This window comes from Haematobia irritans, chromosome 2 (genome assembly GCF_050003625.1).
Source record: "Haematobia irritans isolate KBUSLIRL chromosome 2, ASM5000362v1, whole genome shotgun sequence".
Taxonomy (NCBI): domain Eukaryota; kingdom Metazoa; phylum Arthropoda; class Insecta; order Diptera; family Muscidae; genus Haematobia; species Haematobia irritans.
In genome coordinates, this window is record NC_134398.1 from 205,875,104 (window position 1) to 205,890,246 (window position 15,143).

The 15,143-nt window shown below is 33.5% G+C and overlaps 2 protein-coding genes and 2 long non-coding RNA genes across 4 annotated transcripts in view; 2 read left to right on the forward strand and 2 right to left on the reverse strand.

The window, feature by feature from the left end:
- oaf (BRICHOS-like domain-containing protein out at first) overlaps positions 1 to 5,784 on the reverse strand; it is a 70,736-nt gene extending 64,952 nt beyond the window's left edge. Inside the window, exon 1 of the mRNA XM_075297295.1 lies at positions 5,187 to 5,784. Coding sequence (XP_075153410.1) covers positions 5,187 to 5,645 — 459 coding nt within the window. The 5' untranslated portion in view covers positions 5,646 to 5,784. The remainder of the gene's footprint in view (positions 1 to 5,186) is intronic.
- Positions 5,785 to 7,734: 1,950 nt separating this feature from the next.
- On the forward strand, positions 7,735 to 8,269 carry LOC142224860 (uncharacterized). The gene is made up of 2 exons (XR_012719204.1): positions 7,735 to 7,864; positions 7,930 to 8,269. It is a non-coding gene; the product is annotated as an uncharacterized LOC142224860 (long non-coding RNA).
- Positions 8,270 to 10,002: 1,733 nt separating this feature from the next.
- Positions 10,003 to 11,238, forward strand: LOC142224861 (uncharacterized). Its single transcript, XR_012719205.1, has 2 exons — positions 10,003 to 10,175; positions 10,256 to 11,238. It is a non-coding gene; the product is annotated as an uncharacterized LOC142224861 (long non-coding RNA).
- Positions 11,239 to 12,389: 1,151 nt separating this feature from the next.
- Positions 12,390 to 13,493, reverse strand: LOC142226997 (uncharacterized protein C6orf136). The gene has a single exon (XM_075297296.1). The coding sequence runs from the start codon at positions 13,361 to 13,363 to the stop codon at positions 12,527 to 12,529; it is 837 nt and encodes a 278-aa protein (XP_075153411.1). The 5' UTR covers positions 13,364 to 13,493; the 3' UTR covers positions 12,390 to 12,526.
- Between the last annotated feature and the right edge of the window lie 1,650 nt (positions 13,494 to 15,143).

Genomic DNA, 15,143 nt, shown 5'->3' on the forward strand with positions numbered 1-15,143 from the left:
GCATTATTGGTTCAAATATAATTACCAAAATTTCCAAAAGATTACAATTTTTTATCCAAATTGAGTTTTTGAAATTTTAGCGTTAAAATTCAGGACTGTTAGATAAACGTACCGCCATGATTCATCACCTTTTTCGCCATATTGTGTTATTGCATATTATTGCAACACCCAGAAGGAGTCGAGATAGACAGTTGATGTCTTTGGCAATATTGCCCCGGATTTGATCTAGGCTTGTCCGTCTGTCTGTGAACATATTTTTATAATCAAAATTTAGGTCGCAGTTTTGGCACAAGTAACTATGTATGTAATTTTAGGTTCGAGTAGAAAGAAAACTATTGATTTATGAAGAAATTGGTTGAGATTTAGATATAGCTTCCATATACATATATCTTTCGTTCGATATGTTCTCATTGGCCATAGAAGCCTGATTTGCTTCAAATTTTGCACAAGGAATGCAATCGTCAAATGTGCTAAAAAAACTCATATGAACCCCGAAAAAACACAATTTCACTACAATTTACTTGATATTTTGCACAGAGAATAGAAGTACAAATTAGAATTAGAAATCTAGCAACTATGAATGCCAAACTTGGTTGAAATGTTTATATATGTTTACTCGATATGGCTAGAATCATAAATCCGCTTTCGCGAAAATGCTTAAATATGGCTTCAGTTTTAAACATTTCTCATATTTTTTACAAGAATATGGCTACATTCCAGGGCATTGCCCGATATAAATGTTAAGTCTAAAAATTTTGTACAAGTGTAAAAAAATGTTGCTCTAATTGGTTACGATTTAAATATACAGGTGTGGACAGAAAAATTGGTGTATTTTTCTTAACGAGGCCATGGTTTTTATATTTTATGCTATATTTTTTTATATATGGTGAACATATTCCGTTTATTTCAAAATTAGTTTAGAATTCAGAACGGACTAAATAATAACTTAAAATAAAGTAAATTCAAGAAATTCGCCGGATTTTTTGTGGACCATAAAATAGGTGTATATTAAAAACTTTAAAATAATATAAGAATTTTGTACATGAAACTTAGTGTTTGTAATAAGCATGAAGCCATGTCGTTAATATCCTGTATATTCTCGGGATTTTTAAGGACAGCTTCAATTCTCTTAGGCATGGATGAAATTAACTTACGGCAAATCTCGACCTTTTCGAATATTTTCCCACAAGTGTTTTTTGTAGCTGCACGAAAGCTTAGAGAGTTGTCTCTTGAGTTCGCCCATAGGTTTTCAATGGGATTGAGGTAGGTGGGTTGACTTGGCCACTCAACAACGTTCGAATTATGATCCCGAAGCCATTCACTCAACAATTTTAATGAGTGTTTCGGGTCGATATCCTACTGAAATCTCCAAACAAGTGGCATATTTTCCTCTGCAGCATAACTGCCCAGCAAAAAAGCGCCGCAAAAAAAAGTAATGAAAATGTTCTTTTTGGATCCGGAAGTGGTGCAAAATTGACGCAGAAGCGATGAATTTAACATGGACTTGTCATAGAACAGCCGTTGAAGTCCTCCATTTCAACAGCCGTTGCACTGAATTTGCATCACTTCTTTAGGTGTGATCCGAATTCAATATTTTCGATGTAAATTAAAAAATTCTGTGATATTTTGTCAAATAAATAATTTTTATAATTTTTTTATCATTTTTAATAGATTCTAACGCTTTTCTGAAACGTTTTACATCAAATATTTTCAAAAATTCACAATTTTTTCAAATTGGATTTAGCATTTTTTTTCGACAAAATTTTAATAATTTGTACGATTTTATGAATTCTTAAACTGTTTTTAACCAATTTGAAACAAAAAAAGTTAAAATGACCCATTAAAAATATGAAAAAGTATATTTTAAAAATTTGAATGAAAAGAACTTCCTGTGTAGTTAAAATAAAGAACATCATTGGGAGTACATCTTCTGGAAGTGCTTTTAAAGTTGTGCCTTTGGAAGAACTTCCAAATTTTTTTGCTGGGTGTCTCCAACATATTCTGGTACACAAAACTACCGGTAAATGTCGAAGTCGACTGGTTTTAATCTTAAAAATCAACATTTGATTTTTTGAAGATCTAGTCCAATTGAATTTTGAAGTGTGCCACCACAATTGTCCACTCAACTTTTTATGTGGACTTAAAAAAACTAATCGATTTTTAACAACAAAATTGAAATGTCAAACGTGCCCAGACCTCATAAAAATTTTTCGATATCTAAATTCGAATTTTCAACAAACGCAAAAGTCTAGTATCGACTGCAAGAATTTGCTATTTTAAAATCTAGACGTTTTTATTTGTATTAAAATCCCTAAAAAAAATTACGTCAACGTTTGTAATGACAGGATCTGTGAACATTTGACAGCCACACAAATTTATTAATTAGAACGAACGGACGGACGGACATTCTAGAAGAGAAAAAATACATTTTGTGGTTAGATGGTTGGTTGGTTTCTAGTGCACTTTGATTTCGTATACCATGTGTAATTGGTTTGTTGGGCTGCCCTCCCTCTTCATGATCCCATATGACCATCGTGTGAGATATTTTTGTGTCCTACTGGTAACAAGGAATTCCCCTTACTGTGGCTCACAGAACTTTTCTCACAAGATGGTTATATGGGATCATGAAGAGTAAGGGTTGCACGGAAGCCACCGTGGTGCAATGGTTAGCATGCCCGCCTTGTATACACAGAGTCGTGGGTTTCAAACACCAAAAAGTTTTTCAGCGGTGGATTATCCCTCTTCAGTAATGGTGGTGAAAAGCTTCTCTACGTTGTTTCACTGCAATGTGGAACGCCGTTCGGTCTCGGCTATAAAAAGGAGGTCCCTTGTCATTGAGCTTAACATGGAATCGGGCGGCACTCAGTGATAAGAGAGAAGTTCACCACTGTGGTATCGCATTGGACTGAATAGTCTTGAGCCTGTAATATCGGTCTGCCACTATACCTAACCTAACCTAAGGGTTGCCCTTGCTCTGGTTTGCGAAGTCAAATTGCACAAAAACCACATCCAACAAAACCCGTCTGTTTTTATACCCTCCACCATAGGATGGGGGGTATATTAACTTTGTCATTCCGTTTGTAACACATCGAAATATTGCTCTAAGACCCCATAAAGTATATATATTCTGGGTCGTGGTGAAATTCTGAGTCGATCTGAGCATGTCCGTCCGTCCGTCTGTTGAAATCACGCTAACTTCCGAACGAAACAAGCTATCGACTTGAAACTTGGCACAAGTAGTTGTTATTGATGTAGGTCGGATGGTATTGCAAATGGGCCATATCGGTCCACTTTTTCGTATAGCCCCCATATAAACGGACCCCCAAATTTGGCTTGCGAGGCCTCTAAGAGAAGCAAATTTCATCCGATCCGTCTGAAATTTGGTACATGGTGTTAGCATATGGTCTCTAACAACCATGCAAAAATTGGTTCACATCGGTCCATAATTATATATAGCCCCCATATAAACCGATCCCCCGATTTGGCTTGCGGAGCCTCTAAGAGAAGCAAATTTCATCCGATCCGGCTGAAATTTGGTACATGGTGTTAGTATATGGTCTCTGACAGCCATGCAAAAATTGGTCCATATCGGTCCATAATTATATATAGCCCCCATATAAACCGATCACCAGATTTGACCTCCGGAGCCTCTTAGAAGACCAAAATTCATCTGATTCAGTTGAAATTTGGTACGTGATGTTAATATATGGCCTCAAACACCCATGCAAAAATTGGTCGATATCGGTCCATAATTTATATAGGCCCCATATAAACCGATCCCCAAATTTGACCTCCGGAGCACCTTGGAAGAGCAAAATTCTTCCCATTCGGTTGAAATTTGGTACGTGATGTTAGTATAGGGTATCCAACAACCATGCAGGAATTGGTTCCTATCAGTCCATAATAATATATAGCTCCCATATAAACCGATCCCCAGATTTGACTTCCGGTGCCTTTTGGAGAAGCAAAATTCATCCGATCTGGTTGAAATTTGGTACGTGGTGGTAGCATATGATATTTAACAACCATGTGAGTAGAAATTTGTGGATGACAGTCTTTCGTAGAAGTTTCTACGCAATCCATGGTGGAGGGTACATAAGATTCGGCCTGGCCGAACTTACGGCCGTATATACTTGTTCTTTTCTAGAATGTCCATCCGCCTGTCCATTCCAATTAATATTTCAAATTCAAATTTGTGTAACCCTACAATGTTCAAGGTTTTTATTAAAAGTTTATTTCTTCGTGGCACTTAAAGTTTTAAATGAACGGATAAAGCGGAAGAACACCCATTTCCGTCGAACTACAGCCGCAGCAAAATGCTAAAAAGGCCACCGAATTTTTACAAATCCTGCCCATTACATTTTGGCGCCCAATGTGGGGTCAAGCTTTTTGTGTCTGTTTCGAATATCTTGAAGGCTATTTATATTGTCATCCAAATGTACTTTTATGTCTGTGTAGCAGCAAAAAGCCAAGAGTGCTATCGCTTTTTCACAAATACTGTTCATTAAACATTTCCACTTTCGACTGAACGTCAAAAAGTTTATCAGCGGTGAATTACCCCTGTCAGTAAGGCTGGTGACATTTCTGATCGTTTCAAAGATTCTAAACAGTTCACCACCTGTTGTACCACAAACTGCAACTATACCTAACCCAAACTAAACTACGTCAAATATAAACATATAATAATTGCGATTTTCCCAAAAAGAAAAAAACGAAAAATTAATTTTCCAGTCCATCCTGGAATAGAATAAAATTTATGGACAAAAATTTAGCTGCTGAATTTGCGTTCATTTTATTTCTAACAAATAAAAGCTATACCCAATCTTTATAATTCTTTAGATAGTTGCTTATATCCTCTCACTAATTCTTTAAGGTACTCTCAAAATCAGATATTTTATTGTGTCCTCAACATAATTGAACACTAACACAAACTTTAAAATGTGGAAGCAGACAGCATGGCTGGCTGTCTGGTCGATAATGTTTTGGTTAATATAAATCACATTGTGGTTTACCTTAAAATATTGCATGGATACACATTGGTGTTGGTGTCTGGCATAGAAAATAAACTCACGCCATTTTGCCAAAAAAAAGAAACAACTGATTGGAAACACCACCAACTCAAATATCCCACTTGCACTCAATACAATACCAAGAACACATTATTTTTTATACTATTGGAAACTTACTTGATTTTGTACATTTATCAGTAGTTGGCCACAACAAGTTTGCAGTAGTAAATTTAAAAGCAGGAATAGAGAAATATTTACAGACGCCAGACGGTCACCTCCATCACCAACTCTGAGATGGTGGCGATTGTTTTTTCTACTAACTAGGATGTTTTTGCCGGCTAATGACGCAGACTTTGAGAGGAACAGCAGGAACAAAGAAGAACAACGACGCCAGATATGATAGTCCTTCTTCGTCGTTGGTTTGGTGGTATGATTGTAGTGTGGTTGGTGACGGCAGCAGCATGGCGAACAACCACAATGGTCGTAGCATTGTGAGTTTATTGTAATGGAGTTTTTGTATTGATGCTCCTTTAATGGCGGTATTGTTATCTTCGTTGATGTGCTAAAAGTTGTTGTCGCATTTTGAGCAGCGTCCTCGTCATGTGGTGAACACTTAAATTTGATTATTAAAGGCATTGTTTCATTTCACAGTGTGAAATAAATTCATAAATTGTTGTTACTTTACTATTAAATCTTATTAGATTTTTTTAGTTATTTTGGGGTAGTCACACAAACTCTGACTAATAACAAAACCCAAAAAAGCCACTTCCCATTATCGCCTTGAAAATTCCGAACAACGAAATGGCAACTTTTTGCGGCCAGACACACAAAAGAGAATGCTTAAAAATAAGACACCACACAACTATTCGAGAGCAATGGAGTCGTCATTAAAACTTTTAGAACTTGTTTACTTTTTGGATTACTTTAAACAATATTATTTATTTCATATCTTAAACACGCACACACGGTCACAATTAGCAAATTATTTATTTTAATTTGACATCTAAAGGGTTTCTCGCTTCGTTCTTTTTTTCTCTTAAAAACTAGTCGCGCGTCAGTTTTTCCCTTTTTGTTTTATCAGAATATTCGTTTGTTGGAGCCCCGTCGCCACATCTAAAGCTCTCTTCCAGAGATATGATTTTACCATGAAACTCAAACTCAAACTGGACAAAGTTGGAGCATTGGTATTCCATCAACGACTAGATACCATATGATTTCTTATTAACGTTGCCATATCGTTATGAAACATAATTTATTGACATTTAAAAGCACATTTAACTAAATTTCGGTCCAGATAGTGTTGCTAATCATCCATTTTTATTAGACGGTGTACATTCCTCTCTATGGACAGGTAATTTATTTCTTGAAAACATTTTATAAGAGAAGGCAAAGTAATATCATGGCTGAATAAGGAGTTTGAACCACGATAACAAAAACAACAAATTTCAATATGTTGTTTACAATTTTAAGAAGTCAAAATCAGCTGATAAAAGAATCGTATGGCATTGGTAAAAGTGGCAATTATTTATTCTTTCAATTGTCCTGGAAAAATAATTAAAATCCAGAGAAAAATAAAGGTTCAAATTTAATTGTGTCACCTATGAGTGATTGTGAAGTGGATAATTCATGCGATACGAGACAAATAAGACTATAATACCCACCAAAGTTAAGAATGGAAGTCAGTCAAATGGATCTTCGCAATCTATTAACAAAAACAGTTTATGGTGCAGTTTAAAAACTGATATGCGTGGTATTTTGGGTCTGGAATATGTTATCAAAATACTCAAGTCATATTTGAACAATTCTCCAGCTATGAATGCGCGAGTTTGTTTGAGATGCATTTGCTATGCAGTGTCATTTGGAGAGCTGCAATCACCATAAACATATGATTTTGACATCTTAAAATTTTGTCGAAATAAAAAATTGTAATCATATGGGCCCATGATTTAACCTTCTTGTTCAGCCATGGGTAATATGTTTGATTTTTGCAAACAAACCTTTATGAAAAACGCTAAAAGTAATTGCATTATATTTATGAAATCTTATATTTATTTTTATTATTATAGTTGTTCAACTGGGCTCTTTGGTCAGATGGTCTTTTTATGAATTAAATAAAACTAATTTATTTCATATTTTACTCAACGTTTCGTTGGTTCTTTCCAACTTCATCAGGAGTGTTTATTGAAAATCAATTAGTTTTACGTTTTTTTATTAATTAATATAAAACTGGACATCACGACACACATTTTAATAATAATTAATAATAATAAGTAAAATTATTGCAGCGAAACCCCTTATACTAATATCACAGAACTGAACACTTTAAATTATTGCAACTGAATCTGACCAAACCCAATAAACACAGGATGAGCGTTTTTCAAATGCAACAACTTTTCAGTTTGAGGGTAAATATAATTTTCAACATAAATTCAACTTGACTTGAAATAGCTCATCTTCAATACATCTTAAAATTGCTTGCGAATTACTTCCAATTTGCCAAAATGTTGACGAAAGCTTTGAAAAGGTGTTGAAGATAATATGAGAAAACTTTGACAAAACACTACCCTAAAATACAACGAAAAACCCATGTGGTTTTCAATACTTATTTGTGCAACGAAGTTCGTGGTCAATTACAAGAAAAAAATGGAAAATTTAGACAAATAACCAAATAGTTTATAAAAATAAGTAAGTGAAAATAAAAAATGAAATAAAACTTTAAGGAAGTCACTAAATGTATATCTCTTTGCAGAAAACTAAAATTATGGATTCTACGTTCTTGAAAACATTAAAAAGCTGACCGATGAAAAAATAGTGGACAATTAACTGGAACTGCTTCAAATAGTTTATAATAATTGGTACGTCAATATGAAAAATTAAATCAACACTTTAGAGAAGTCACTAAATTTAAATCTCTTTGCAGAAAACTAAAATCTTTGGATGCTACATTCTTGCAAACATTAAGAAGCTGAGCAATGAAAAATGAGTGGCTTATCGACAAGAAAAAGTTTCCAGAAACATTACAAGTGCAACCAATTAAAATTGTTAAAAACAACAAATTGTTGAAATCAATTCTGGATGAAAATGTGCATCACATCGTCAGTTTAATTCATATGCTATTATCAGTTTAAAATGGATATTTTGTGAAATCAATTCTAACACGCGGTCCAGTACGTTACTAATTTCAAATTGCCCGCATGCTAATAAATTTTAATGCTGTTTTATGACACCAAAAGGAAGGAAATCGAATTATCAATGCAAAAGTGTTGTTTGTTTTTTTCTTATTTGTTGATATGTTTAATAAGATTATTATTTATCAATTGGTATTGTAGTGTATTATGTAGTGTAGTGTATTATATATTTTATTTTGATGAAAATGAATAAATTATACAATATTCATAGAATTTTGGCTTTGACTTTCAATTTGAAGTGGGGACATCATTCATACAAATTTAGGTTGAAAAGTATTTGCAACGATGTTAATTTTGAATTTGACTCGCATCGAAAATTATTTGACAAATTATTGTGTAGCGATGCATTTCAATTTGAAGATAACACTTGAGATATTATTGCTAATGTGTTGAATTTCACTGTTGAGGGTAATGTCTGTTTTTGTTGAGAACGCGATTTTCTCAACAATTTCTCAACTTGAATATTACCCTAATCCTTTGAAAAAATGTTTGAAAAATTGTTGAAATTTAGCATTTTTCAAACGTTTGTGTTTATTGGGAAGAGCCCAGTTGAACAACTATAATAATAAAAATTAAAACGTACGGTCACAATACTTATATTTATTCATTTGAAAGATCCTTATTGGATACGCTTAATTGTTTCAAAATAGACGCATAGTAAAGATACTCTAACTTTGCCAGCATTTCAATGTTCCATTTCATCCTCATCGCTACCACAGACACGTAAGTGACAATACAACAATCGCCAACTGTGATGGGGGACGCGTATCAAAAGGTATGAAATGTACATGAAAGTATTTTGCCATCACTATTGTTACAAGACCCAATAAACACAAGCATTGGAGAAATGCTTATATTCAATACGCTTTTAAACATTTTTTTTCAAAGAGTTGGATTAGAATTAAATTTGTGAAATTGTTGAGAAAATCGCGTACTCAACAAAAAACAGACATTACCCTCAACAGTAGAGTTCAACACGTTAGCAACAATTTCTCAATATATTAACAACAACTTTTCACACTAAATCTTTTCTCTAAATCTCACATTGCTTGCTTTGTTGAAAGCAAGCAATGTGTAAGGCAATTTGTTTTAATGTGGAAGATGGGATTCGCTATCAAATTGATATGGCGTTATCTATGAAAAATGCTCATCCTTGTGGTTGCTGGGGAGCCATTTTATATTTTGTGAAACACCAAGGGCAACTAGTTTATTATAATTTATTTAAATAAAAACGATAATGAAGTGCTGAAAACATAGTTATTTCGTTTAAAAATGTGAATCAATATATTGGTGAACAATTTTTAACTTTCCAAATGGAATAAAGTGATAGTTTTTTAGATATATTTCCAGACACGCTGCTTCCATCAAGAATAAAAACACTGGCTGATAGACGCTGCAACATGTAACTTGCTTCTTGTAACTCAATATCATTCTTTTATTAATGCATGCGTGGTACAACTACTCAATAGTGACGGCGCTTTTACGAGGAGTTTTGGATATCGTATACGACTGTTTTGCGACGTGGTGGGGATTCTCAGAAGCGCCGTCAAAATCAAAAAAAAATGTTGGCAGGGTACTCCTTTAATTTAGTAACCTGGTGTGGCGCTTTTCCGATGAGATTTTGATATCGTTTACGACTGTTTTCGAATTGGTCGTCAAATTCAAAGTATATTGGTAGGGCAGCAGCTTTTGTATTCAAATTAGAATATTGAGAGTCAACTAAAAAATTCTCTTTTAGTTAGGGTTCACTTATAATTTTTATGATGTACCCTGTCTTTTAACAATATATGGTTTGAGACGGCAACACTGGTTAGCTGACATTTCGTTCGGCAATGGTTATTGAACACAGCCAAACAAATTGGTTTACAGATGCCGTTCTATTAAAAATTCGGTATGGCGTTAGCGAAAAAAACGAAAAATAAAAGTTCTGTATGATAATTAAATTGTCCTTATTTTCTTGAAGAGATAGAGTAGTTAGGTACGTATATTCTCGCAGATTATTTGATCAGTCCAGTCCAGATGTTCGACATTTTCTAACTGTCATTTTTCTGACTATAGACTTTCGAATTCTGATATTATTTTACAAGATATTCCGTAGACGTATTCCAACTTTTCTCGTAAACTCTTTTGTGCTCAGTTCGAGCTAAAGGCCGGTATTAACCTCTAGCGAAAAATTTCATTCCCATAAGAAATGCATTGCTATTTATGCCAACGAAATTTTCGGTAGCGTTCAATTTCGTAAGCTGGTACGACCTCTAATGAAAATAACAGGGTTGTCAAAAGCATATTGTGGCAGCAAACATTTAATTTATTACAATCATTGTGTGCGTAAAAGTTTTAAAAGGTCTGTTAATAATAAACAATTTATTTGAGGAATATTTGGAACATATATTAACAATTTTTAAAAGCGATTAGCTGGTTTAAAATTTGGGTACACAGCCCTGTTTTTTTTTTTGTTGTATACTTAAATAAATTTTTGCTACCGAAAATTTCGCTAGAGGTGCATACCGGCCTTAACCAATTAGTAATACCAAGGGTCCAGGCCTTCATGAATGGGTATTTCGTTGTTAGAGTAGCGCGGCTATTTAACGCTCTTCCCCCAACGCTAAGAACTTTCGATGTTTCCTGCTGTACATATCGGAAGAAAAACTTCAACATTTTGCTGATACTCCATGATTTGTTTGTGAATTACTGTCAGTCCTAAAATTATGTTTATTTATTTATTTTGTTTTGCATGTTTCTTTTGTTGCCAGTATTCTAGTATCTTTTACCTGTTTCAATGCTGATACTGATTGTTATATGATTAAATATTTTAGCCTACGTTAAAAATTATTTAAATTATTTAATTTCAATTATTCAAAAAATGATATATTTAAAAAATTAAATTAAATAAAAAATAAAAAAGCAAATCTATTGTAATGTTTTGGTCATTATTTTTATTATTTACCTATTACCTTTTACTTTAATATTGTAATTTATCTTGCACCGGCATTACGGCTTCAAATTACAAAATTGAGCAAATAAATGAAAATGGAATGAGATGTCGTTATTTATTGACCTATTTGGGATTACGGTATGGTTGTAAATTAAGTTGTATTATATTCTGTAATGCTAGTAAATATGCAAATAACCAGAACTTTTCGTCCATACTTTCTTTTAATTTTTATACCATTTTACTGAAATGTTTAATATTGCGTAATTGTTGGTCTATAAATGGATGTGCTATATTTAATTAATATATGTCCACTTTATACTACAGCCGTTTCTCGCTTTGTACTTTTAGGTATTGAAAAGAGAAGCAAAAAGTAGATTTTTGGACTTTATTAAAATAAAGACTTTTACCAAATTTTAATTCTAGTTCGACATTTTCTATTTTTCGTTAAAAGTCGATTTTCGGTACTATTAAATGTGGATTTCGGCGATTATTCCATTTGACTCAATTTTCAAAAAAAAAAAGTAAAATGTCGATTATTCGAATTTTCTGTACGTTCTAGGACATTTGGAGACATATTCCATTCCATTCCATATTCCATTGTGCAAACCATTCGCAGAGCTAAGCTTATGCGTAAATTCTTCTTTTTTTATCATACATTACTGACGATGGTTATGTTTTAAAATAAATAAAATAGTGTATTATGTATTTCACTTATTAGTAATATTGATTTTTAGCGATTGCGTTACTATTTTAATTAAAAGTTTTATAAAATTTTTATACATCTATTAATTTACTTTTCATAGTGTACATTAAATGTTTGAATTGTTCTACTATTTTCATTCATCTATCAATATATAGTGCAATGGGGCTCGGTTTGATTAAATAAATAAATGAAATTGAAGTTTACAAAAAGTCGACATCGACTATTGTATATCCTCTTCTCATTAGATGTAGGGATAATATGTATCACATTTACTTGTAATCCCCTAAGAAGTAAGATTATAGTTGGACCGAAATTCCAACATGGCATGGTTAAGATAAATTTTTAAATCATGTGTTTATGGTGTTGTGCAGCAGATCATTGTAGAGGCTATATTAGCCAGTTTACAGATAAATTGAGAAATACGGACAATGTTCTGGTTCATCTCGGGCCGAACATCGAAATTTTGTCCGAGTGGCAATTCGGCTTTGGTTTTGTATACAAACCCTAGCCTAACGTTTGTGTGCCTTCCCTTGTAAATACAGAGAAAATAGCAATTGTGGTTTTAATTACTTTTAATAGAAAACTTTAACAGGAAAATACACGTATTATTTTATACGCAGATTTGTTATCCTAGCGTACAATACTTAGAAAGAAATTAAACAACATAACACATTCATTTATAATTGTTCGATTACTTCTTCTCGGCAGTCGCATTTGTAGAATATCCAATTTTAGAAGATACAGCCATACTACCCCTCTCTACTAGTGTTGGTGGCCTCTTCTCAATGATTTCATTATTTTGATCCGGCATAACTTTGTCCACTATATGCTTATAGATCAGACCATTATCACCCAAATGCAATATGGAAAAACCATCGTACCAAGCTTCTTGGCTGTCAAAAACTGCCTTAAGGTCCCAAAGCTTATATTTCCAAAAGTTCAACATAACTTTCATTGCTGATATGCCTCGGACACGCCATCTGATTTTAATTGTAAAGTCTTCGGGATGTTTGGTAATCTTTAGAACTTCTAATTTAACATAGGCATACTTCAAGTGACCCACTGTACGCAAGAGAGCTATGGTCTTAACGTAATGATACAATCCAACAGTATGTTTTCCTGTGATATTGTTTTGAAATTCTAAGTTTGGATCATATATAGAATAGTCCAGAGGTTGTATAAACAGCTTTGGTAATGTCTCGCTAAGAATCGCATAGGCATGCTCCAGATCGGCCGATGTGGGTGGTCGTTTTTGTTTAGTTCCACCACCACCTCCTCCACTTATCTGACTAAAGGAACGACCTAAAAGTTGTGATCCAATTAGGGAAGAACTATTATTTCTTACATTTGTTGTTGTTTTCTGCATGCATGACCCAGCGCCGGTACCGGAATCATTGGTATTGGACGCAGCAACTGCGCTGGGACGTATTATAGAAAAATGTCTTGAACATTTCGATTTTTCAAAACGACAGCAAAGGCCATTTATCCTGGCCGGAAATTGACGCAATGCCACTGTAGTCGAAATCATATAGCAGAACTGTAATTTCGATTTTAATTCAAGACGAGGAAAAATGTGAAGTGATATAATTATAATATGTGTGAATAAATGACTGCGAGGTGAGGTGATGTCCGTCTGTGCCGTGAAATATGAACAGCTGTTCACATTTCTAATGGAATGTCAAAAAGGGTTGCCAAGCTTTTGAGAAGAACTACTAAGTGCTAAATAGTAATACGGAGGCAGTGCCCGTTTTATACACAAACCAAATTTTTGTGTTTTATTTTTATTTTATAATCTTCTTATTTATAAAATAATCAGTACCCATTTTTTGTATTTGTAGTGAGAACTTCTCACATCGAGAAAGCGTGAAACAAACAATTCCATTTATATTTTTGTTATAAAAAAATCTATCTCTAATGCGCTTTACAACTATCAGATATTCCGAACGACAGTGCTCGTGTCGAACATATCCCATATATTGTGCACATTATAAGTTAAGTCCGAAGGCATAATCGATACTGCTGCATGTTTATGGGATCGATAACACATTTACCGATTATTTAGTCATCGCCGACAAGTCGTATCAATCCCGACGGAATGTCGGTGTTTTTAAGTCTGTAAAGGGCACCTTATACGGTCGGATAAACCCTGCGACACAACACGTTGCGGCGACAAATCCGATTGTATAAGGTCGTGTTCGGCTGTCGCGGGGACGTGTTGGCATAAAATCAAAACAACTTAGATTTTTTCTGGTTGGGTGGTACAAATCATTGAGTGTAAGGGGATGTTCGACAAACATTATCGAAGACAAATTTATTTTTACATTAAAAACAGGCATTTCTGCAATGAAATTAATGATGGATCGCCAATTCTGGTTGAAAATTAAAGAAATATATAAATCTAAACCAATATTGTGGCAAAAACGTGGAAAATATCCACTTCCAATCAATGGGAAACCAGGCGACAAGTATTTTAAATTCATCAAGTAATTTGTAATATATTAAATGTGGATTACTTCAGGAATCATTGTTTTGACACATATACCAGGATTTTTTTATTATTTTCTTCCATTTTTTCAGTAAAAAATGGTTTCACCCATAAATCTTCGTACAACTTCATTGTTTGTTTATGCTTCTTCTTATTTTTTCATGTTGTCATCACATTTGTTCGTGCAGTGTAAGGGCAAAACTTGAACGAACACACAACAAATAGACGATCCTCTGTCGGAGTGTTTATCCGACCGTCTAAGGTCCGCTTAAAGCGCATATGAATATCCGAAAACAACCAAATGATTTTTTGGAATGTTCCAGGCAACTGTCAAAAAATGTACACCAAAAAAAAAAAAAATGAATCTACCATGAAAGAAAATGTTTGTTTATTTTATACAATTTTGACTAAAGTACTAGAGTACTATGTTCGCTTTGAAAATTTCGCGGTTACTTTATTAAAATAGTTTAATTTAAAGCAGATAATTTAAAAAAAAAATTATACGCACTTTCTTTTTCATCTAGATTTATTCAAGATTTAACAGGAATATGTTTGTTTTCATGTATAATTTTGATTATAAATGATCGAGTTGAAAATTACTTTATTTTCGTAATTACTTTTTCTGAAATTTTCCTGAAAAATTATAAATGACACCAAACATATTCCTGTAAAGTCTTGCCGAAATATAAAAGAACAAGAAACTGAGCATCAATTGAGTTCATTTATCAGTTTTATATTGAAATGTTTTAATAAAATAACCGCGAAAGTTCCAACGCAAAAAACATAGTGCTGACCTTATTTCAGAAAAAGTAATCACGAAAAT

Coding starts and splice junctions, on each gene's coding strand:
- LOC142226997 (XM_075297296.1), bottom strand. CDS start 13,363: ATGATTTCGACTACAGTGGCATTGCGTCAATTTCCGGCCAGGATAAAT.